The sequence below is a fragment of the Phalacrocorax carbo genome, chromosome 16 (genome assembly GCF_963921805.1).
Source record: "Phalacrocorax carbo chromosome 16, bPhaCar2.1, whole genome shotgun sequence".
Taxonomy (NCBI): domain Eukaryota; kingdom Metazoa; phylum Chordata; class Aves; order Suliformes; family Phalacrocoracidae; genus Phalacrocorax; species Phalacrocorax carbo.
The window spans coordinates 2,492,523-2,515,577 of record NC_087528.1 but is presented as its reverse complement, the minus strand read 5'-3'; the positions used below and the strand labels follow the sequence as shown (position 1 = coordinate 2,515,577).

The 23,055-nt window shown below is 56.7% G+C and overlaps 1 protein-coding gene across 7 annotated transcripts in view; it reads right to left on the bottom strand.

Moving 5' to 3' along the window:
• CACNA1G (calcium voltage-gated channel subunit alpha1 G) overlaps nt 1-19,925 on the bottom strand; it is a 152,420-nt gene extending 132,495 nt beyond the window's left edge. For all 7 annotated transcript variants that reach the window (XM_064466938.1, XM_064466943.1, XM_064466936.1 and 4 more), the window contains exon 1: nt 19,229-19,925. In XM_064466938.1, the coding sequence (XP_064323008.1) occupies nt 19,229-19,470 (242 nt within the window). In that variant the 5' untranslated portion in view covers nt 19,471-19,925. The remainder of the gene's footprint in view (nt 1-19,228) is intronic.
• Between the last annotated feature and the right edge of the window lie 3,130 nt (nt 19,926-23,055).

The window sequence follows — 23,055 nt, the reverse complement described above, 5'->3', positions numbered from 1 at the left end:
ACGGAGCGAGACGGTGGAAATAGCAGCAACTTTCTCCCCTCTTCTGAAAGGATGGGGATAAGAAGCAGCATCGTCAGGGTGAGCTGCAGCCTTACCCGGCTCCACAGGCAGCGCCAGCCACGGTGCAGGGATGGGACGACCCATGGGTGCACAAACCGTGGCCCCTCCATCCCTTTCCCACCCCAGGAAAATTTCATCTCATGATTACGACACGGGATTGCCAAAAAGATGCTGCTTCGCATTGCTTTCCCTGCATACCTGGAGGCAAATCATCTCGTCTGCCATATGCATCAGTTCAGCATATAAAATTTGTGGAACAACAACAAGAAGGATTTTTTGCCTCCTTCCCGACACACTCTCTCATGTCTGTCGGGAGCACAGGCTCCCCGGGGTGGCATCAGCTGCCTGAGCACACCGCAGCGCCCGGCGCGGCTGCACCCATGGGCGCCACATTACACAAACACGTGCTGCTGCTCGGGCCACCTGTCCTTGGAAGATAGTCCAGGCAAAAACAACATAGCCAACCCTCCCCACCTACCCCTGGGGTATTTAATGCTAACGTGATAATCTCCTCTCCCCAGGCACACACAGTTTTCTTGGACGAGCAATAAAGGAAAATAAAAAGGAGAGTCTGGGAATACTGGACATTTGCTAAACCACCACCCCAGCAAGGCTTGGACGGCCAAAAGGCAAGGGGAGGGATGCTCGTGGCTCTGGTACATCCCGATGGGGACCCAGGGGAAGCGCAGCCCCATAGCACCTCGGCCGCACCCCACCTCAGCACCGCCAGCGCACCCAACCAGGAAACCCACACCAGTTTGGCCTGAAAAATTGGTTGGTGGAGACAGAGTGGGTAGGGACCACAGTTTGGGGGGATAAGTGGACTTTTGGCAGGTTCCTGTGAGCTGGAGGCAGAAGGAGCTGCCCAGCCGGGGCTCTCGCAGGCATGCCCTCGCCACCCAGCCCCCGGCTTCAGCCCGGCAACATCCTTCAGAGCTACAAACACCAAAATCTCTGCCAACACCGAAACCTCCGCCGCGGCGGTGGCTCACCCCAGGCGGGCTCTTGGCAAAAGCACCCCGGGCACTGCGTGTACACGGATCCTCAGCGGGGATGTATTAGTTCAGTCACGCAGACCTATTGATTTGGGAGCATTAATTGGTCTTCGCTGTTCAAATACTGACCTCAATTAGAGCCGCTTTTCCTTTTTTATTTTTTCTTCCTCTTTTATTTTTTCCCCTTATCCTTACCCCCTTGGCTCTGCTAGTTTAAATACCAGAATACCTCCGCTGGCCTTGGGGATGCTTGGCGTTAACTGTACATTTGTAGCTAATTTATAGTCAGGCTCTTTGCAGCCTTAATGAGCCTCTATAGAAAATGGGGGAGGGGGGCAAGACACCTACTACAGGGGATGTTTGCTGCCAGGCTCGGAGCCGCTCTGTCATTAAGGGGAATTTGGAGGTGGCACCCCCAGCTCCGAGCTCCCAGTTTGAACAAATCCCAGATTCGGGTGATGCTCGGCTGGAGCAACGGCACAGCCTTCCCCCGGGAGTTATCCCATCTATGCCACGTGCATCCCAAAGGAGCGCGGCTCTGGCCTGCTGCAGCCCGCCCAGCCTCCAGCCCCCGGCTAGCCGGGAACGCAACAGCCCTTGAATTTGCTCTAATTCTCATTATTTCCTTCCACTGATTTCCGGCCCGTGGCATCCTAACCCAAAGCCCAGGAGAAAACAGCCGGGATTTCAGATTTAATTAAATCTCGCTGAGCTGGCTGCAGCCCTCCTTCGAGGCGGGCGCTGATGCCGTTATCGCTGAGGCTCCCGCGCACGGCGGGACGAGCCAGCGCCGAGGAGCCTGAGGGAGCAACTCCTGCCCGATGCTGGCGCATGGGTCCCTGCTGAAGTCCATGGCTTGGGGCTAATTCCCATCCCAGAAGCACCATACACTTGTCAGGGTAAGAAACAGAAGAGCTGGAGATTTTACCCCAATTCCCTATTTATTTATTATAACCAGCTTGCCGCTGGCTGAATGGAGCCCCGGGACCTTCAGCCCAGTGCCAAAACCACGTTGGAAACTGAAAGCTGACTTCATTGGGTCAGAGACGGAAAGGCAGGCTGCGTTCCCCAGCTCTGCCCAGGGTCTAAAATAAACCCAAAGAAAGCTTTCCCAGGTCTCCGATGCTAAAGGATGGGAGCAGGGTGCTACAGGCACCCATGAGGACCCCTGGCTACGGCACCAGCTCTGTGCAGGAGAAATGAGCTCCCCAGCAGAGGCAGGAGCACCAAGTGAAGCCACCCAAAATCACAGGTTAATTGTCTGCCTAGGGAGAACCGGTGCTGGGGACAGACAGACACACAGCTGGGGGTGGCTGTGGCAAGGACCTCCCCAGGCTGGGGTTTTGTCTTTGCCTGGGGAACAGCAAGTTGTTTACAGGAGGCTGCCAGGTTGCAAAGCCAGCAGGAAGCAGACACACACACACAATCAAGTATTTTGCTCTCCCACCCCAACCACCTTGACAAGTTCCAGCAGAATCTGGAAGAGGAGTACAAGACACCACAAAGATAACTAAACTCCCCCAATTTGCACCCAAAATTGCCGGCTAAGTGGAGGAGGAGTGGGGAAAGCATGCCCCAGGCTCAGTGCCTGGCCAGCCTCAGCACGCTGGCTAATCAGCCGGCACAGCCTCGGTTTTCACATGAAACCGTTTCCAGTCCTGCTTTAAAAGATGAGCTGGAAAACAGTCTTGAGAGCCACCAGCAGCCGCACCGCCCATGGCAGCTCAGGCCAATGGGGTTATACTGGTGCGTTACCTGGGTGCCAAATCACTCCTGCCTTTTGCTATTTATTGTGGATACTCTTATTTTTTCTCCTAACCTCTAAACCATTAAGTGCCCAACACAAGCAGCAGAGGAGAGGCAGCAAAGCGCTCCGGACCGATGGCACTGCAACCTCTCACAGCCACAGGGTGAGATGTGCAGTGGGATTTCAGGATGAGGGGAGGGATTTCCCATCGGGATGGAGCTGGGAAGGAGGGAAGGCAGCTACTGCTGCCTTGAGAGCCCCCAGCACCTCAATGAGCTGGCAAAAACAGGCACATCACAACTGCAGAGGTAGCTCTTCACTGCCAGCCCCAGCAGCCAGAAGAGCTTTGGCACAGATTTTCCACAGCTTCAATGTCCATCCATCACTGCACCAATTTCACGCCTGACCAGGACAGACCCACAACCCCAAACTGACCGGCGGGAACCACCTCTCCCACAGCACCAGCCCTGCTCTTGGCCAGCATTTATCTTCCCACAACAGATAAACCACGGGTAAAATTCTGAAAGCACTTGAGCAAAATCAGAGCTTAAGTCCTCCAGAAAGCCAGCGGGACTTGGACACTGCTGAACGTGTTACCTAACCACGACTCCCAGCCCCCTGCAAATCGAGCGCTGGCCAGGAGGAGAAAAATAAATAAAAGAGAAAAGGTTGGCCTGAAAGTTCACCAAAAAAAATATTAAACAGCTCAGTTCACAGCCTTTAAAAAAAACCCAAACCTGTAACCTTCCCAAAGTAATCACATTTATTTGCAGGAGTGTTTACAGAAACCAGAGATACTCCTAAGTGTCCGCGCAATGTGTTTTTAATGGTAGGTCTGCAACAACAGGGGAAGAAATGTATTTGCTAGAAACGCTTCAACAGCTCCAAATAAGTGAATTCCTAAAATTTTCAGCCTGTTAGCGGATGAACTCGGGAAACGGCTGCATTTGCTGAAGCGAGTCAGCGCAAACGCTGCACCCAGCACGTGCGCACCCCTTGACGTCCGCAGCATTTTACAAGCGCCGGGGCTGCTCTGAGCCCGCCCGGCCCCACCATGCACAGCATAACCCCTGCAGACCCCTCACACCAGACAGCTCCTAACCCTAATTATCCCGAAACGGTAGGGCTAGTTAACAAGGCGCTGAGCAAGCCGTGGCGGGGGGCTCGGTGGAGAGGCGGCGCATGTCCTGCTGCCTCCTCCTTGCTGGACGCTGCCCATCAAGGAGCGATGTTCTCAACCCCTACACCCCATTTTGGCAGCTGGGAAAACCCCGGCTCGGGAGACTGAGGACGAGGTGACACCAAACGTGGCAAGGAAAACCAGCCTGCGAGTGCCTGCAATTATCCCACCGTGAAACCATTTTGCCTGTGGCAAGGTAGTTTCCAGCCCTCCAGCCCTGAGCACCACTTATTTTTCTCCCCCTTCAGCAACCCAAAGCCCATCGGACGATTAATTCGAATCATTTTTCCGCCCAAGATGAGGCAGCATGCACCTTTCCCATCTTCATCAGCCTGGGAACATCCCACTGGGCTGCACCCCCGGGTTGCGTTACGAGCCCGATTCCCATGAAGCCCCCGGGGTCCTGCAGCCTCTGAGCCCCCTCAGGTCTCCCCTCCTCCCCACAGTGGTGGGTTCACCTTGGGATAAACCCCCCACCGCCACCCCCCAGAGTAGAAATCTAATGCAGTGATGCTAAAAAGCTACCCGGCCCGTTTCCATGGGTACGTGAGGCACATGTTGCTATGTGATGTTCGGCCTGTTACCATGGAGACGGCGGGGATGTCACCACGCAGGGCTTATTAGTTGCCATGGCTATTAAAAAGCGCTTGTCCTCTGGGGACCTCGAAGGACCAGGGCCACCAGCTTCCCCTGCGCCTCTCTCTGGGATGGCACCAGCTCCCTGGGAGCCTGGGGAGGGGGACCCGGCCATGCAGGTCCCCAGGCCAGTCCCCGAAGCCATGGTGATGGGCACCTCCGAGCTAAGATAAAGAGGGAGCCCAGCCCCACATTTGCCTACAGAGAGCAGCATCACCTCGCAGGCCACCACACGCCCCAGCCCGCGGGGTGTCTTATCGACACATCCCGGCAGTGGGGCTTTACGGGTGCGGTTACAGCTGACAGGGACCCTAACCCTGGCACACGAGGTGAGCGGGCGGAAGGGCTCAGTCGCCCACTGCCCACTGAACCCTGTTCTACACACAGCACAGCATGGAGGGTGCATCTTTGCCCCGCTTTGGAGATGACCGTATGACCAAAAACACACATTACCAAGCAAAAAACACTACAGGGCTCAGCCCTTACGGACAAGGCAGCGCCACAAAATAAATATAAAAGCATCACCCACCCTGAGGACCTGCGGATAGCCCTAACCTGGACCTCCACGTGGGAAAGCAAAGCTAAAAACCAAATCAGATCCTAAGGCTGGGGTTTATCTGGGATTAGACACCCCGCTTTGCTGCAAGCGACAGCTTTTCTTTTTACCCCTGCACGTGCAGCCGTCCCAGCGACGCGAGCGAGCCTGGCCCTGAACAAGGTGCCGAGCAGAGCAGGCTCCCGTGGGACCATCCAAGACCACAGAGCTGCTCAGTTACTCACTACACACCAGCACAGCAACTGCCTATAGGTTCATTTAACATCTCCACGACCAGATTTTCAGCCCTTCCCTCCCTCCTCCCCCTCCTGCAAACAGCTGCACAGCACAGCCCCTGCCTGCTATTTCCAAAGCCCATTTCTCCAAGCACAGAGCGCTCCTTGCTCCCTCCTCCAGCCCCTGCAGACACCTGGGCTGCCAGCCCCAGCCCCTCAGCGCAGGATCCGGCCCCCAGCACCACCCCGCTCCCAGCAGCTCCCAAGTGCAGCTTCACGCCCCGGCTCCGATCACAGCCCTGAACCCGCCGCTCCAACTCCTAACTGCATTCCAGGAGGGGAAATAGAGATGCAAGGAAGTCCCACCTTTTATTCATTTTTATCCCCCCGCAGACAGGCCCAGGCCCCCGCTGCACAGCTCTCGCACTGCCCGGCTGGGACCATGCCTGAACCCATCTCTATCCAATCGCAAACCACTTCCCCAGCAAGCTCAAAGAGAGTTTGGGTTTTTTATGCGGCCATATAAACCCCTATGGAAAATACTTACCTGCTTTATTAAATAAATTAAGGTATTATTTTCTCATCATTTTGTTAGATTTTCTAGGAAGGATATAATTTTTCGTTTAACACCGTTGGACTAAAAAAACCCACAGCTGAAAACCTATAGAAAGGTATATTACCCTGTAGTGGAAAATTAGATTCCTCCTACACAATACTATAGGATGATTTAAATATAACATATAGGAATATAACATGTTATTAAATTGTATAGTATCTTTCTAGAAAGACCTACAGTATAGGATTCTAAAAATTACTCCCAAAACCTATTATGTTTCAATCTAGCCCAGCTGGTTTCCTTTCCATTGCATACTGCAAGACTTTTCCTGAAAGGTTAGGGTTTTAATCGCGTCTTGAAACGGTGCCGCAATCACTCCCCGAGACCGGCTCCAAACTCCTCCGGACACGACAAACCCGAGCAGGAAACCCCCAGCCTTGGGGTGGGATGGGTGCGGGCAGGGATGTGACCCCGCTCCCTCCCACAGACAAAAAAATACCTTTACTGGGAGCAGGGAGAGGGTCCCAGCCGGGGCAGAGCTGGTCCCAGCCCCTTGGCTTCGTCGGCACAAAGCCACTCTGGATCTCAGTTTAACCAGCCCCACCCCTCTCCCAGCACTTGTTACCCCAAATATTAGGGGGGTTCAAATAGTTATTGGTGTCCCTGCATTGTGCACCCATCGTCTTCTCCCTCTACAAATAAAAAGAGGGTTAGGGATAGCAGTTGCCTTTAGCTGTTGCCATAGAGACTCTCGGGCTCGGCACAGAAACCCCAAATCTTGTCAAAAATGGAAGAATTTAAGGTTTTAATCAGCGAGAATGCACGGGAGGCCAAGAGCATCAACGGACATCCTTGCCTTAACAGCCTCTGCCTTCAGATATATTCACCCCTCATTTAATAGCACTCTAAGAGCCAGGATGGAGAGAGAGAAGAACAAAAGCCATGAAACCCCATCCGCTTTCGAGTATTTTCTCCCCCCGCTGAATCAGCCCCTTGCTGGTCAGGCTGATTTCTGGACCAACAACCCACTGGCCAAGCTGTTTGTGTTCCCATTTCCTTCATCCGCTGCCAGAAAAAGAAAATAAAGTTCAACAATACGAGCTAGGCAAAATATTTCCCGGAACCGCCACTATTTCTCCCATAAACTTCACCTCGCAGCCAGTGCGGCCAGCAGCGGGGGGAGGAAAAATAAAATGAAAATCCCAACTCGTAGCACCACGAGATGTTTTTCTGACCGTCTCGAAATTGCTTTTTTCTGCCTTATCCTCCACACTTACTCCTGACCCGACTTCCACCACAACCACAAATCAAACACCATGGGATAAACTCACTGCTCTGGCATTTTCGCTCCTTGGCAGAGACCTGGCTGCAGCCGTGGCCCCTGGCTAAGACAAACACCGCCGGGAGCACGCTTCGGCGGCTGCCTTTCCCCCGGCAGCCCGGGCAGCATGCTGCGGCGTGCCGAGGTGGCCGGAGGATCCTATTTTACCACCGTTTAAGCCTTGCGGTGAGTTTGGGAGGGGATGGCATCCGCCGGCGGCTCAGGGATGAGGTGGTGGTTTCACCAGGCAGTGGGATGCTGGGGATAACCGAAGCCGCGGCACTGGGGAAAAGCCTCCGGTGCCAAGGGGTGTTGTGTCTCGTGCCTGAGGATATAAGTTTGAGGAATACCAAAACAAGGAACTTCAAAAAGGAGCGGTGCTGGCCCAAGGAATATTGTTGTATGAGCTCAGCCTCTTTGGAGCGATGGAAAAAATCACGCACTGACCCCGAAGGGATGGCGGGAAGACTCTGTGCGTGGGGGCCAAGCTGAGAGACGTGCCACCAGCATCCACCCAAGGGGCCCAGAGGGGAGCTGGGGGGGACACGGGCACCCGTGGCAGCACCCTGCGGGGGGGGGCGCTCCCCCGCACACCCCAGCACCCCAAGCTGCTCCACAGCACTGAAGCCAGGGAAGAACCCAGACCAGGGGGCTCAGGCAGGTGCCCCCACTAGCCCCCCGGCATGCTGCCTTAGATGGGTGCTTGCTGTCAGCCTGCAGCCCAGGCAGGCTGAGGTGTTTTTAAACTTTCCACCCCCGAGTCCCCCATCTGCTTGGCTTCTCAGCCAGCCCCTCGCGTTTACCTGCTGCTGCACACCTAGATGCCCACCAGGATGAAGGTTCATTTGCTCTCCGCTAACCCCATCCCTCCCTGCACTGGGGGATGCATCCACACCACCATCAGCTCCTTCAGAAATCAAGAGCTGGAGTCAGGACCCGGCTGGCAGATGGCATGGATGGGGAGTTACAGGCTAAAGGAGCCACTCCAGCACCAGCTCACCCTTGGAAACAGGATGACTTCAGCTTGAAGGTCACTTGGAGCGGAGTTTTGTGACTCCTTTCTGTGCCTTTGTTCTTCCCCCATTGCAGAAGCAGGTCTCACCACCACGCCGCCATGGCCTGGGCACTGCTCAGCCCCTGGTGGGTACATGTGTACGTACACACATGCAGTGTGCGACCCTACAGCTGCCCCGGCTGCTCTCGGGGCCGCTGCCAGGCTCAGGGCAAGGGCTCTGCTCAGGGACCCTTGCTCCTCCCGGCTGCTCCCACTCCCCCTTTGCTCTGGACTAAAGCAGCCAGGCACCCATGGGTGCAGCGAAGCACCTGCATGGCCTTGAGATATAATGTTGAGGGAGAGGTTCCCATCTCCTGTCCTCAGATAAAGGCAATGGACCACACAGAATCAGATTCACCAAGGGGAAAGGCCCCCAGGCCCCCAGCCCTCCCCTGCGCCGCCCCATCCCCCTTGAGCAGCTCCCTCGCCTGCTTTCTCTCTTGCTGTGCCTGTGTGTGGGTGTATTTGGAAACGAGATCTTTCCAGCTGAACTGCAAAATGAAATGCAGAGATCACAACTCCTCGAATAGCTTCATCACACACACACATCCCCCCTCCCAACCTCCATCCTGCCCCCGATGCAAAACCCAGGCAATAGTAAAAAAGAGGTAGAAAAATCAAGGTATTCAGCAGATAAAAGGAGGGGATTTGGGGGAGGGGAGGAGGAGGCAGCACAGCAAAGCGCTTTCGGTGCATCCTTTTGTCCCCTAGTTCACCACCAGATTTGCAGCTTGACCGCCACTTGCCCAACCCTCTGTGCTCCCAGAGCCGAGACATCCCGGTTTCATGGGGCTACGAAAAAAGAGAAAACAAAACCCAGCAAAAAGCCAAGCCCAAAACCCAGCTGCGAGATTTGAACATCCGCTGCTGGAGGAGCCAGAGCCCAATTACTGAGACGAAGGAAGAAGCATCTCCACCCTCACTGTGGGTACCCCGTGCTGGCCTTGGGCTCCTCCGCTGTTCTCCAGCCTGGTAAAAGACAGGATTCCCCTGTGCTGCTGCCACGAGCAGTTTCTGGAGAAGGGGCTTCAGTTTGCCCATGGCAGGGGAAATAGCTCCCACAGGAGCTGTACATCAACGGCCGGGGCTGGAAGCGAGAGGCAGAGCCCACAGAAGGGGTTGCTGGAGGGGACAGGGCGTGCTCCATCCTAAGGGATGGGCTGGTAAAATAGAAGCATCCTAACAAACACCCTCACCGTAGCAATGCCCAACCCAGGCAAGGGGATGCACCAGGGCCTAGAGCAGGGGGCAGGGGAGGGGAGGGTGGGGGCTCGGGGCACCGCTCGCCTGGCCCAGGGACTTCTCCGCTAACATGGGCTGTGCCGGAGCATGAGGCCAACCCGCACTGCCATAAGGAGAGTCACGTAGGCAGTGAGTTGTCCCCTATATGAAACATAGTCCAGGAGTTGGGAAGAAAACGTCCACCTTAGCTAGAAGGACAGGCTGCTGCAGCTCTGCCACCCAGGGACGTCCCAGCACCAGCTCCGGCCTCGCAAGAGAGGGGACCGTGACAGGTCAGCATGGACCATGCTGTCACCAGACCACGAGTTTCCCAAGATGCTGACCCCATGTACACATAGGTACAAGCAGCCCAGTGCCTGGGACACTGAGAAACCCACCTGCCTGGGCACGCTGAGCCACGAAATACCCCGTACCAGCCCCTCGGCCAGCGTTGCTGAGGTGCCACGGCTCATCCCGGGTTGGCATCGCATCCACTGGGTCACCCGGACCGGAGCATCCACGCGGCATCGAGGGCTGAAAGGGAAGGTCTCACTCCTCTGCCCAGGCTCATGGATACCAACCCCCTTGGCTAGGGCTGCCAAGGGGCACGCTGAGACCCCCCCAGCTCATCTCACCAAAGGCACCCTCAACCCCCAAACGACGGCCTAAGGGGGACAAAATCCCAGGCACAGGGAAAAAAGGGAGCGATGAGAGTACGAGGCTCCAGCTGTGTTCCATCCTAACTCGAGAGCTGAGGAGCTTTACCCTCGCCTCTCCCCGAGTCAAACTGGGCTCCGCGCCCTCCAGCACCAAGCCGGCCGGAGGATTACAAACAATAAAGCGGTTTATGCAAGGCAGAGGCCTTCAAGATTTATGCCGTACGCTCACAGCAGAGTGCAAACACATTCCCCTCCACACGTGGCTGGGTCCTTTGTCAGAGGAATTTGGATTTTTTGACCCCAGAAGTCAGGATGAGTCTCTGAAGGAGCATCAGAGACAGACCTGCACTGTGACCCTGAGCAGATTATGGTCTCACGGGTATATCCCAAGACATATTTATGGCCCTCTAAAGCAAGATAAGTCAATAACCACATACAGTAGCAGTTACAAGTCAGATATTAATTTAATTCCTTTCCTCCCTGTCTGCCCAAATAAGCATTAATTCAATGGAGCATCAGGGCTCCGTTATTTATCATTCTTACCGGAGTTTCTGTTTTCTCCCGTTAAGGTAGAATTGCTACAGCCAGGCTATCTAGACACAATGGTTCCCAAATTAAAGATACTCTGCATCCAACACAGGCACGGGGACCACCAGCCCGGACCCAGGTTTCAGGCTATTAGCAGCTAATGCCGATGCGGAGGAGGCTGGTTAAAGTGCAGCCCATCAAATGCACTTGAAAGCCTTATTCAACCCACAGCAGAAGGAACATTTTATTCCTACGGACCCTGGAGCTGAGCGGGAGCAGAGACGTTTGCTCCCTCCTGCAGGATCTGGCCAACCCAGCCGCAGGGGCTGTGCCCCCCGCCCCTGAAGGCATCGCCCCCCACCACCCACCCAGAGCCAGGTTCCTCCCAAGGCTAGTCTCAACACAGAGCTAAAAAATGAACCTTATTCACAATTAATATCTATATTTGCATAGCGCGGCTGGCAGCTTAACTCCAAATAAATGTTTGGGCAGAGGGAGTCGCAGGCATGGGGGCGAGCCCTGCCCTCCAGAAGGGACCTTCAGCCTTGCCGTGGGTTAACAAGCACTTTCTAATTGAATTAAGAAATCATTAACACATCCCATCCACCATCTGGGCAGGAGAGGGCTTTGCCTTGGGCTGCTCCGGCCACCAGCATCTTGGGAGCACGCAGAGGCAGTCAATAACGCCGTAGGAGGAGTGAGTGCTAAACCTGACCTGATTAAGTTATGAATCACAGGAAATCCTGAAGGCATAAAAACCCCTGGGGAGGTCAGGCTGCCAAGGTGCCTGAATCCCTGTGAATCCCCTCAACCAGCTCCTCCACCGCCAGCTGCGGGTTTGCCTTCACCCCTGGGGTTAGCGAGCATCTCAAGGCTGGTTCAGTGGATGCGCCAGGGGAAATCTCTTGGAAAACACCCAAATTAGAGATAAATAAGGATGCTTTGCATCAGGAACCCTGTAAGTGTGGGGCAAACATCTGGATTACAGTAAATAAATCCCCTTTTCTTTATAAGCTTGTCTGTGCCAAGCTGCCAGCTCTTGCCCATCACCTGCTTTAGCATTTTGTTCCCATTTTCAGCCCCCTCCCATCCTCACCCTGGGGTTTCACATTCCGGCAAAGGGAGAGAGAAAGCAAGGAGGACACGAGTGACCAAGAAAAAAAAAACAAAAGACCCCACCATCACCAAACAACAGCCAGTGCCTTCCACCTAGCAAACATGTTAGAAATCCCAACCACAACCACGTTTCAGGCGCCAGAGCCAAACCAACAGGCAATTTCCATCTACTTGTGACTAACCGGTGAACTTCTGAGGGTTGAGTCACGGGCACCTCCTGGTCCCACACACGTGTGCGCGGCCCCAGCTTAGGGCTCACGCCGGGACCCGCCAGGCCGCGCCACACCTCAGGCACGCGATGCTGTTCCTGGCACCCCGACAGCCCGCTTCCCGTAAGGCAGTAACCAGCGCCATGGCAGTCATCACGAAGATCGAGCCTGAAAGCTTCTCTCAGCAAATATCTAGGCTGAAATATGTGCTTTTTCCATCTGCTCGAAGCCTCTTTGCTGGGGCTTTGGTAGGAAGCAGATGTGAGAGCATCCCAAAGCACGATCGGTCGTTACTCACTCCGTTATATAAAACCATGAGAATTTCCTTTTTTTTTTTTTTTTCTTTTTTTCTCTCTGTTTCTTAGCACCAGGCCAGATTCCTGGGTGAGAGGCCAAGGCTGGCAAAAGCCAAAGCCAAATGAACCCAGGTTGGGGGAAACCTCCGTGTGCATCACCAACCAAAGGGAATATTTCACATCTAGGTCGCTCAGCAGAGAGCCAAGGCGCCGGGGAAGGGAAAGCCACGATCTGGCCTCGAAACAAACCCAGAAACACTTAGGTCTCCTAATTAACTAGGAAATTCAACCCCCTCCAAACCACAGCAAAGCTTCAAAGCCCTCCCAACCTGACTCCGGATGCTGCCTCCCCGGTTTCCCGCAGACGGCCCCGCTCCCCCAGACCCTCCTCCCCATCCACAGCGGCCAGCAAAGCCGCCGGGGGCAAAGGCTCCCCAGGGCTTCTCTTCCAAGGGAAAATGATTTCATGATCCAAATGAAAACACCATCAGGGAGGTTCATTTTGGCCAAAGGTTTTGCTCCCTTCCAGCAAAACAGTAGAAAAAGAAAAGGAGAGCTGAGAGAGACCTGGGGAACTTGGGGCAATCAAAACTTGGGTTTTTTTCTGCACGGAAAAAGTCAAAGAGAGTTTAAAGTAAAAATGGGAAAGAAGCATTTTTCAGCATGACGCCAAAACATCTGCAGGGGGTATTGGGGGAGAATAAAGCAGAAAATTTTCTATGCATCATAAAATCCTGGGCATTTCCAGCCTGGCTCCAACACCCAGTGCTACTGAACGGGGGAGAGAGCATGAAAGCCGATCAAGTCGAGAGCAGCGAGTCTGCACAGATCGGCTGGGAGACGCGCTGTCCCCACGGATGAGCGGCAGCTGGGGTCGTCCAGCCCCATCCTGAATTACCTCCCGCCTGTCTGTGCCCCCCAGTCCTGGGCACAAGGGCTGGGGAAGAGGCTGCGATCCCCTCTCAGCCACCCTGCCTTGGCTCCTGGCCCCAAATGAAAAGCAGGTCTCTGGAGACGGCCCCCGCCGCCCTGCACGGGAGTCCTTGTTCCGGATTTCCTACAAGAAGCCAAAGCAGAACCGTCCCTGAGCAGAGCAGGGTCCCCGGGCAGGACGGGGCCACCCCTCCCAGCCGGGGCTCCCCGCGCCGGGATGACATAACCATGAACTGCATGAGGCCGAGCCTTTTGTCTGCGCGCCGGGAGAGAGGGAGGGAAAGCAAGAAAGGAAGAAAGAAAGAAAACTTCTGGAAGTCATTACGATTCCTCTGCTCCAGTCTCCTTTTTGGCAGACAGCTTCCCTCTCCCCTTCCCTCCCCCAGCCGCCAGCCCTCTTCAAAATGCCAGCCTATGATTTTTAAATGAGAAAAAGCTGCGCTGTACTCCAGCGCTTGGATAAACTCCTACACAAACTTCCAGATGTGACACAACAGCCTGGAAGAGGGAATTCACAGAAGAATCTCCTTAAAAAACACACACACAAGCAGGGAGCAAAGGAAGCGCCCGGCTGCCGGCACGGCCGGGCGATGGATGGGCCCAGAGATCCCTGGTGAGATGCGATGCATTACCTAGATCAGGATTGAGCGGCTCCTGGCTCTGCTGGGGAGAGAGCAACGAGAGGGATGCTGGCCATTGTGCCCAGCTCCAGGAGGTGAATACCGCCTGCCTTTCCTGCTGAGCTCCCGAAGGGTTTGTGAACAGCAGGGAAGAGGTTTTGCATTTATTTCTCCCCTGGGAGGAGAGAAATAGCGACCCTACCTTCACACTGCCCTTGATAAAAGGTGATGGATCCTGTTTCTCTCCAGGATCCTCGCACAGGAGCTGGCGTGAGCCCAGGGATGCACCAGCACCTGCCCAGGGAGCAGCAGGATGCTCCATCCCAGCTGGGGTGGACAAGGGGCTGTGGGAGCCCCCAGCCTGGCAAGTCATGCTTCTTATTTCCCACCAGGAGCCAGGGAAGGGGCACAGAGCTGGCGGAGGCTCGGCCGCAGCAGCGGCATTTCCCTCTGCCCAGGGAGGGGCGGGAAGCACCGGCCAGGTGAACCGGGTCACAGGAAAGAAACAAGTTCAGGTGCCCTGGGACAGATCAGACATAGGTGAAGCAAATAGATCCTGACTCCTTTGTGGGGCTTTAAATCAAACCAAGATCCCTTTCAGACCCAACCTCTCAAACCAAAGCTCTTTGCTTTGTTAAGCCCAAAAGCGGCGTTGGAACAAGCGTAACAAAGTTTAAAGGACACAGCGTGCACTCTCCCCTCAAAACACACCCTTTTGGTAAAGAAACTATATTTTTAACTCTGTGCCACAGTTGAACCCTTCAAATAGCAGCACACACAGCACCCTCATGAGCTGGCACAGCTGTGGAAGGGACAAGGACCCCGAGTGCCCCCAAGGTGACGGGGGTCCTGCTTGCCCACTGCCCGCCCCACAGGAGGGAGCGCTCCGGGAGGTGCGGCCAGTGTTGGGAAGCCCAAACCGCAGCACAACTCGGCGTGTTCGGTTCTCGTCCCCACCACGCAGGAGGGTCCTTGCTCCGGTGCAGTGGGACCCGGCCAGGACGATGCGGAGCGGTGCTGGCACACAGACCCACGGGGCTTGGGGCGAGCTCAGCGGGCGAGGGCTGGCCGGCCCCCTCGGCGAGGCCGGCGCTGCCTGCCGCACCGTGCCGAGCTCCAGCGCGGCGAAAACCTCAGCTATGCCTTGGCGTGAGGCCCCGAGGGCTCTGGGCCCGCTCCTGGACGCCGCCGGCCATCTGCAGCTCTGCTGACTTCCAGCAAGAACTGGGGGCACTCAGTAGCTCCCCAGGACGGAGCCTTTGATCATCCACCTCTCGCTAACGGGAAGTGAGTAGAGCCTAATGGGAAGTGAGTGGAGCCGTGCAAGAAGGCTGCTGGAAGAGCCCTCTGGGTTTTATTGCAGACCAAAGGGAGAAGGCAGGGCTGGTTGCCGTGACCGGATCGAGACGTGTTTCTTTCCTAAAGCCATTTTCAAACCCCAGATCCCAGGGACCACACACCGGAGCAGCCAGGCGCGATGGGAGCACTCCTGCCAGCGCTGCCCAAACCTCCCCTCCCCAGCCAGGGCTTTCACGGAGCTGCCCTTCAGCCTCTGAACTGGGAGGAAAAGATGGGATTTCAACCCATTTGGGGGTGTCTCCCCAGAACGGCACCTTTCAGCAGCTTTTTGCAGCCCCCCCTCCCCCAGTTGCCAGCGTGCTGCTCTCCAGGCAGCAGCGCTCTGCAGGCAGACACCACGCAGGGAAGAGGCAGATTTCAGTACTACAATAGAGATCACAGGCCCTTTCACTTACACTCTTATTTTCCTATTCAGAGCTCTTAACACCAAGCGGTAGCATCCTCCCCACTTTCTCCACCCCTGCTCTTCAATCACTCGGCAACTCTCAAGAAATAGCCTCGTTTCTTGTCTCTGATCAGAGGAGCAGCCTGGCACAGACCCTGCTACAGCCTTTCATCCTCCCAGCCTTCATGGTGCTTTTATTTTTTTAAGTGAAAGTCAAGTAACCAGCTTGCCTCCTCTTTTTCCACCCCCAGAAATGCTGGCTTCTCCTCTCGCTGCCTCACCGGCACGCACACCAGGACACCCTGCCTGTCGCCGCAGCCCTTCCCAGCCCCAAAACTGTGGGTCTAGCACTGTGACCATCAAACACATCCCACCAGTGACCCTGCTCCTTCCTTTTTGTCCCAGGCGGTCCTCACCAGGGGCAGAGCCTCTTATCCCAGAGCCAAGGGGAACACACAGGTGGGGAGCCAGGCTCGCCATGGCCCCCCAGGTCTCCATCGCATTTCATGCCTGGCCCCAGCTGGGTTTTCATGCAAGGACCAAAATGGAGTGGAGGGGGAGGACAGCTTTGCAGGACTGATACAGTTTTACAGTCAAAACCCCAAGATTTCAGGCTCTAGAGTGTTTCTGAATCAGGACAAACTTCAGTGACCTCTTTCTAGCCCTAAGGGAGGGGAGGAGCAAGGGAGCAGCACAGGTCCTCCCAGCTCTGCTCCAGGCAACAAGGGAGAAACCTCCCTGGCCCAGGCAGAGGATGCTCTGAATAGAAACACAGTAGAAAAGCTCAACAAACCGCCTCAACAGGACTTTGCATCCTTGCCGGGCACTCGGCACATCAACCATCACTGTCCTCCTAACCCCACATCCCAGCCTCAGCTACCATGGTCACGCAAGCTGCCTGGACAGGGATGGAGAGCAGCATCCCAGGAGCTCCACAGCTGCACCCCAGGGGCACAAGCTGCCCTTCCCGGGGCAGGAGCAGCTCCAGCACCTCCTCCCAACACCTCATCGACAGCAAAGTTTATCAGCCAGATTACAGCACCGCAAACCTGCCTCGCCAAGCCGGCACGGCGTGCATCTCCACAGGCACGGCTCACACGAGAGCCCTCCCTTCCAGTTTCCGCACAGGCAGCCAGCCTCACCCACGGAAAGGTAAAAACCACCCAGAGCGCAGCAGAAGCCAACGAAAACCCCAGACCCCCTGGGGCAGGATTCACCACGTGAGCCCAAGCACCATCACTCCTCTCCAGGGCAGCCAGTGGCAACAAAGACTTTCCAGCAACGTGATTATATGGTTTTAGCACCAGGACACAATTCCTGGAAGATTACAGCCTGAGAAGAGCTGCTTTACTGGCCCACCACACTAAAGGAAAAAATAAAAGTAATAAATATAAACAAGCAATGGGCTCAGCTCCAGCAGTCGGGCTGCAGAGAGCCGAAGGAACGAGCAAGATGCTGCTCTGCTGAACAGCCCAGTGAGCGATGGGATGCAGTGTGGGTGCCAAGCTGGCCACTGCCTTCCTCTCATCCGTAGGCTGAACTGGGTTTTTTTTGTGTTGTTTCTAAATAAACTCCCCCAGTTCTGGGTCAGTGACCCTGAAAACAAACAGCTGCATGCAGACACACGACTCAGAGACCCACAGCATCGTCCCCTGTAGCCCCTGGGCTCCCGGCAAGCACCTTTCTCTGTCAGTAACAAGTGAAAAATTAGCGACAAGGAAAATCCCAGCTTGCGGGGCTGCACCTAATGCTCATCCCCTGCTCACAGCGGTGCTCGCAGGTGCCCACAATATCACTAATTTTCCAAGGACAAAAGTTAATCTGCTTGTAATTGCAGCCATGAAGGAGAAGATGCATTTCAAGCCATTATTGGGGTGACAGATTTTACTGAAAACAACTAAAAACATGCAGGTGTTAACACCTGATTCAAAACAACATCATTAGGAAGGGGGGGAAAAAAAAAAAAAAGAGACTTGAAAACATTTAAATCAGCAGTCATAAACAATTAGTCACAGTAGGCAATAAGAACACACTGACTCGTAGCCTGTCGTTAATATTTCTTCCCAAAACACAAGGCTTCATGAAGTTGCAAGATTTCTTAAGATGCTTAAATAAACACAGCTTTGAACTGCTTCGCTGGTGTGAAAGAGATTTGGGGGGAAAACTGCTGGGAGTATTCATGACTGGGAAGAGAAATCTTGTTATTCCCCTCCTGGGGGACATTTTAGGAAAGAAGGCAGCCTGTTTATCAGATAAATTACTGCTGAAACTCAAGTAAAACAATATTCACAACTCCGGCAGACCCTCGCCACTCTTCCTGGGTGCACCGACCTCAGCCGAGATGCAATTCCTAACAGTTCCCGCACACCCGGAGCGGAGGAGGACTCGCACGGGATACTCTGGCCCTCTGTACAATGTAACATGTCCTCCCCGCTACCACACAGCCTCTCCCACTCCAGATGTGGGTTTGGTGCCCGTCCGTACTCGCCTGCCTTTTGCACAGGCGGAGAGGCACAGACCCAGGAACTTCAGCCTGGCAGCGGCTGCATCTCCCACACCAGCCCCTGCTTTATTTCATTTTCAGGTTTTTGTTTCTGCAAATAATAAATGGAACTGGAGTTTGGGGATGGTAAAACACTTGTGATGCTACAAACCGTGTGCTGGTTGCAACTCAGCTCCAAGGGAGGCTCTAAAGGCACTAAGACCATAGCAAGATGCAATTTTTCTATTGTCTTTTCTATTTCTTTATCCCCCCCCCCCCCCCCCCCCCCCCTTCTTTTGAAAGCTTAAACTTGACTAAAGCAGCTCGGACACAGAGCTTGTGCCGGAGCAGACAGGGAGTCGGGAAGCAGACCAGATGCCTTTGCGGGGTCACGGCTTACCCCAGGACCCGGCAAGCAGCGGCCCTTGGCCGATGGACAGCCCGGGGATGGTGATCCCCACCTTGCCCGGACCCCTCCAAGCAAGGAGCATCCCCCAGGGGACTGCGGAGAGCGGGCACTTCAGCCAGCCTCGCATGCCGTGAATTATTTAGGGACCCTGAAGCCGGGCAGCAAACCAATCCCCTCAACACCACCACCTCCCCCCACCCCACCCCCCAGATTGCACCCCCGTTAAAACCCTCGGGAAAGGGACCGGGGAGCTTAAAATGGGTGAGAAACGGTGTCAGGGAGAAAAAACGGTTCTGTAAGGGGGGCGGGAGACTGGGGTTAGGGTCCCTCCGTGGGCCGGGGGGAGGGGGGACACTGGAGGCAGCCGCTCCCCGGGGCGAGGAAGGGCCCCCCGGGGCTCCCGTGGAGCGGCGCGGCAGAGCCGGAGCATCACGGGGGGGGGGGGGGCGGCCGGGGAAGGGGAGCACCGTCCCCCTGCAACAGCCCAGAAAACTTCCCGGCCGAGCACCGGGGAGGGGGCGAACACCGCCCGGGTGGCCCCCAACCCCGGGGACGGAGGGCGATGGGTGCCCCCAAACCCCGGCTCCCTCCCCATCACCCGGCGGGCTCCAGCAGGGAGGTGCCCCCCGCCCCGGGAGATGGGGGAGGGGGCCGCGGGGCTTACCTCGCCGCCGGCACCTGCAAAGGATACGGGTTACAGACCAGCCGGAGGCACCAGCTCCGCGGCCGGCTCTCCTGGCTCAGGTAGAAGAAGACGACGGGGGCCAGCGCCGGGTAGGGCAGCGCCTCCGCCTCCGAGTCGCCGCTGCCCGCCTCCCGGTCCCCCGGCCCCGGGCGGCCCCCGGCCCCGGACAGGTCATTAAGGCGGATGAAAGTCTTGGCTCTGCCCGATTCCGGCTCCTCCTCGGCCGCTCGCGGTCCATCCTCGTCCATCCTCCGGCCGGCGGCCCCGGGGGGAGCCGAGGCGAAGCGGGGCGAGCCGGGGGGGCGCTTAGAGGGGCGCGGCCATGGCGGGGCCGGGGGACTGGGGGCTGCGGCGGGGCGGCTTCAGCGCCGGGGTGGCATGGCCAGACAAGCCGCTTCCTCGCCCCCCTCCGGGGCCGGGCCGCCCCCCTCGCCCTGCCCTGCCGTCTGCGGGCTCCGTAGCTCCTCCTCGCCGTGCCTCCGGGGGGCCCGACCCGGGCAAGCCGCGGGCAGGGAAGGCGGCGGGGCGGCCCCCGCTGCCGGTGCTGGCCCCCACCCGTGGGGCGGGCCGCCCTAGCACCTCTGCTTGCCCCCTCCGCACCCCAACATCTGCCCGGGGCGGCGGGGGCGGGGGTTGTTGCCCGGCGCCCCGGGGACGGAGGATGCTCCCGCGGGCGGCCGCGCCGAGCCGAGCGCTCCGCACAGCTGGATCCCTCACTCCAACTTCAAGTCCCGGCTCCTCCTCCCCCCGCCGCCAATAGGGACTCGCTCCCGGCCCCTCCGCGCCTTCCCATTGGTTGCCGCGGGTGTCAGTCCGGGCAGCACAGCTGGAAGAGCAGCCACGGTCCCCCGGCGGGTCTGGACGGGGAGCACCCGGCCGGGGGTCGGTGCCCCCCCCACCCACCTTGCCGCGGGGGGAGGGGGGGGACCTGCAGCGCCGAGCGCTGGAGGGGAGGGTGGGGGGGAGCCCTGGGCCGCGTTAGGCAGCAGCAGACCCCGGTGGGACCCGCGGCTACGCGGGGAGAGGGGGAGGCAATGAGCGGCAAGAGAGGAGGGGAGAGACGGGGCCGGGGGAGGAGATGGTGGGGCTCGGACCCCGCTGCCGGAGGGCAGGAGCCCCAGGCGAGGGTGGCCCGCCGGGGCCAAGGTGCCGAGGGCAGCAGGAGCCGGTACCGGGAGCGAGGCGTGCCGCAGCCCCCGGTAGCCCGGGGTTCAGCGCCCTCCCGCGTGCCGCGGCTCCGCTCCTCGCCGCTGTACCGGGGGTCCTGCCCGAGATCCTCGCCCTGCTGCTTCCCCCCACCCTGGCCCCCACCGCTTGTGAACGGAGACGGTGCTGCTGGGCTCGGCGCATGTGGGTCACCGCCGTGTACCCCTCCCAGCCCCTCGCAAGGGGCCACCCCCTCCGGAGCAGGTCGCCACCGGGCTGGGCTGGGGCACGATCCCGGCCAGCAGCTGCCAGGGGAGCCGGGCCCCAAGCGGGGGTGCGGGGGGGTGACCCGGCCGCCCCGCAACCGCGGGTACCCCCGGTCCCCCCTGCTCGGAGGACGCGGCCGGAGCTCCCTCTGCCGGTGCGACTCCCGCCGGCGGCGAGAGCCGGCCCCGACGGCGGGGACCGCACCGCAAGCATCCCCCGGGATGCCAGGGGGGACGACGACACGGGGGCGAGAACGGCGCAAGCCGGAGACCTGCTATCAGGAAGGCCAAAGGCTTTTCTGCAGACACCCCTCACCCCGAGGGCAGACATCCCCGCAGGCTGAGCCAAGGCCCTGTTTCTTAGTGCTTAAGTTTTCTTGCCACTTTAGAACTAGCTTTCTCACCTTTCCCTGGTAGCCCCCCACATTATATACATCTGTGAGCTCCGGTCAGCCCAAAACCACCTGCAAGAGCAATCGGAAGATGCTCTTGTCTGACCCAAAATGCCTTTTCTGGGCTGAAACCTGCTGGCCTGGGAGGACGCTTGATCTTGGATTCACAGCCTGTGCTGTCCAGCCCGAGACAAATCACATGGCTGTTGGCAAAACTTCAAGGCCAGCCGGGCTCTGCTGCGGAACTGCAAGAGATGGTGTCCCAGGAAAGGAGATACAAACCCCACAGTCCCACCACCCATGGCCAGGAGACCCTCCTGAAAGCCCATGGGGACACAAGCACGAGAGCACATGGTGCACATGACACCAGGTGAGTGGAAAGCCCATGACATGGGTGCTAAGGATGGGAATTCCCATTTCTTTTCCACATTTCTGAGCAATTCCACCAGTTCGGATCGTGTCTGCACCCATGGAGAGGGCAAAGCTCTGCTTGCTTTGGCAGGAGTGGAGAGAGGCCAAAGGCCAGCTGACACACTGACACGCTGGGAGCTCCCTCACTTCCCCAGCAAAGGCTCCTGTGGTGGGGGAGACACCAGCCTTTGCCCCCTCCCCAGCAGGGCACATCCCAGCAGCTCAGCTGTTGTACAAACGCAATTCACGGAAAGGTCCACAAACACGTCTGTATGTGCAAGGTGCAGTCTTAGATCAAGCAATTTCCTCACTACATATGTACAGCCTGGCCACAGCTGCTTTTGATCCGATTCTCTTTGTATCCTGATAATGTACAGAGAGCCTTTTTGTGTCGGTCTGTTTATTTAAATGGATTTGGAGCAAACATTTTTTTTAAAAAAAAAAAAAAGCTGAAGCTTTGAGCCTCTAAGTGGGTTACCAGATTATATGCTGTCTCCATTTTAATTACATTTGGCTCGTTTTGTTGCGTACATTTTCAAGAATTATGTTCATCGTGAGAATTGAAAACATTTTGCTTTGGAAGATACCTGCCCTATAAAGGGATCCAACATCACACAGGAGAGGCGATACAAACCTTCCCATCTCAAAAAGCACTCCCCTTCAACTAGAACATGAAAACAAGAAAGGCTCAACAGAGCCATATATTCTCTAAGTTTAAAAGGAAGTATCCAAACATCAGGGGGATCAAGCCAGCACCAGTCTAGCAGGATTTTGGCATCGTGTACTACAGCAAACAGATAAGGATGCTCTTGCCAGGGAAGAGTCATCTTCGTTGTGGATCTTAGAGGGATGAGAGCACAGAGCCTGTCACAGCCCAACCAGGACAGTCGTCATCCTGTTACAGCCGGCAGCAGAGCAGAGGGAGCGCCCAGAGCTTTGCTGTCTCACCTCGGTGGGCAGAGGAGTGAAACTGGGAGCACCCTGGCACCGCCCCATCCCAGGGCATCTCCCCAGGGAGCCCTTCCCAACCGCCCAGGGTAGAGACCAGGAATTTGTCTTCCTTAAACACATGGAGGGGGTTCAGCTTCAAGAGAGAACTGGAGCGATCGGTTGAGGAGAGGGAGCACAGTGCTGGCCCGGAGCCTTGGCGAGAGGGATGGAAAGCAGCAGAAAGCAACCCTGGAGACCAGAGCTGTACATTTAGGGATTTGGGATGTAAATGAGAAGAAATTTCAATACAGCGTGAGAAACTAATGAGGTCACATTCACAGTCCTGGCCTCCTAATTATACCAAAGATAGCACAGGAGAGAGGGATGGGGGTGAGCCAGGGACAGCTCAGGGGATGGCAGGAATTTTAGGGCTGCGGTGTTTTCAGAGGGGTGAGAGGAAGGGGGCTCATGCACTGCAACACCAGTTATGCCTCTGGCAGCAGATGGCATGCACCCCAAATTACTCAGCACACCCCAGCAGGGACAGGAGCTGTGCCACCTGAGGAGGAGGAGGAGGAAGAGGAAGCAGGCCCACTTTTATCCCAGCACATCCCCCTTGCTATCGTTTTCCCCCCTGCAGCAAAGCTTCCCCCCACCGTTTTGGGGGAGCACAGCCCTGCTCTCTCTC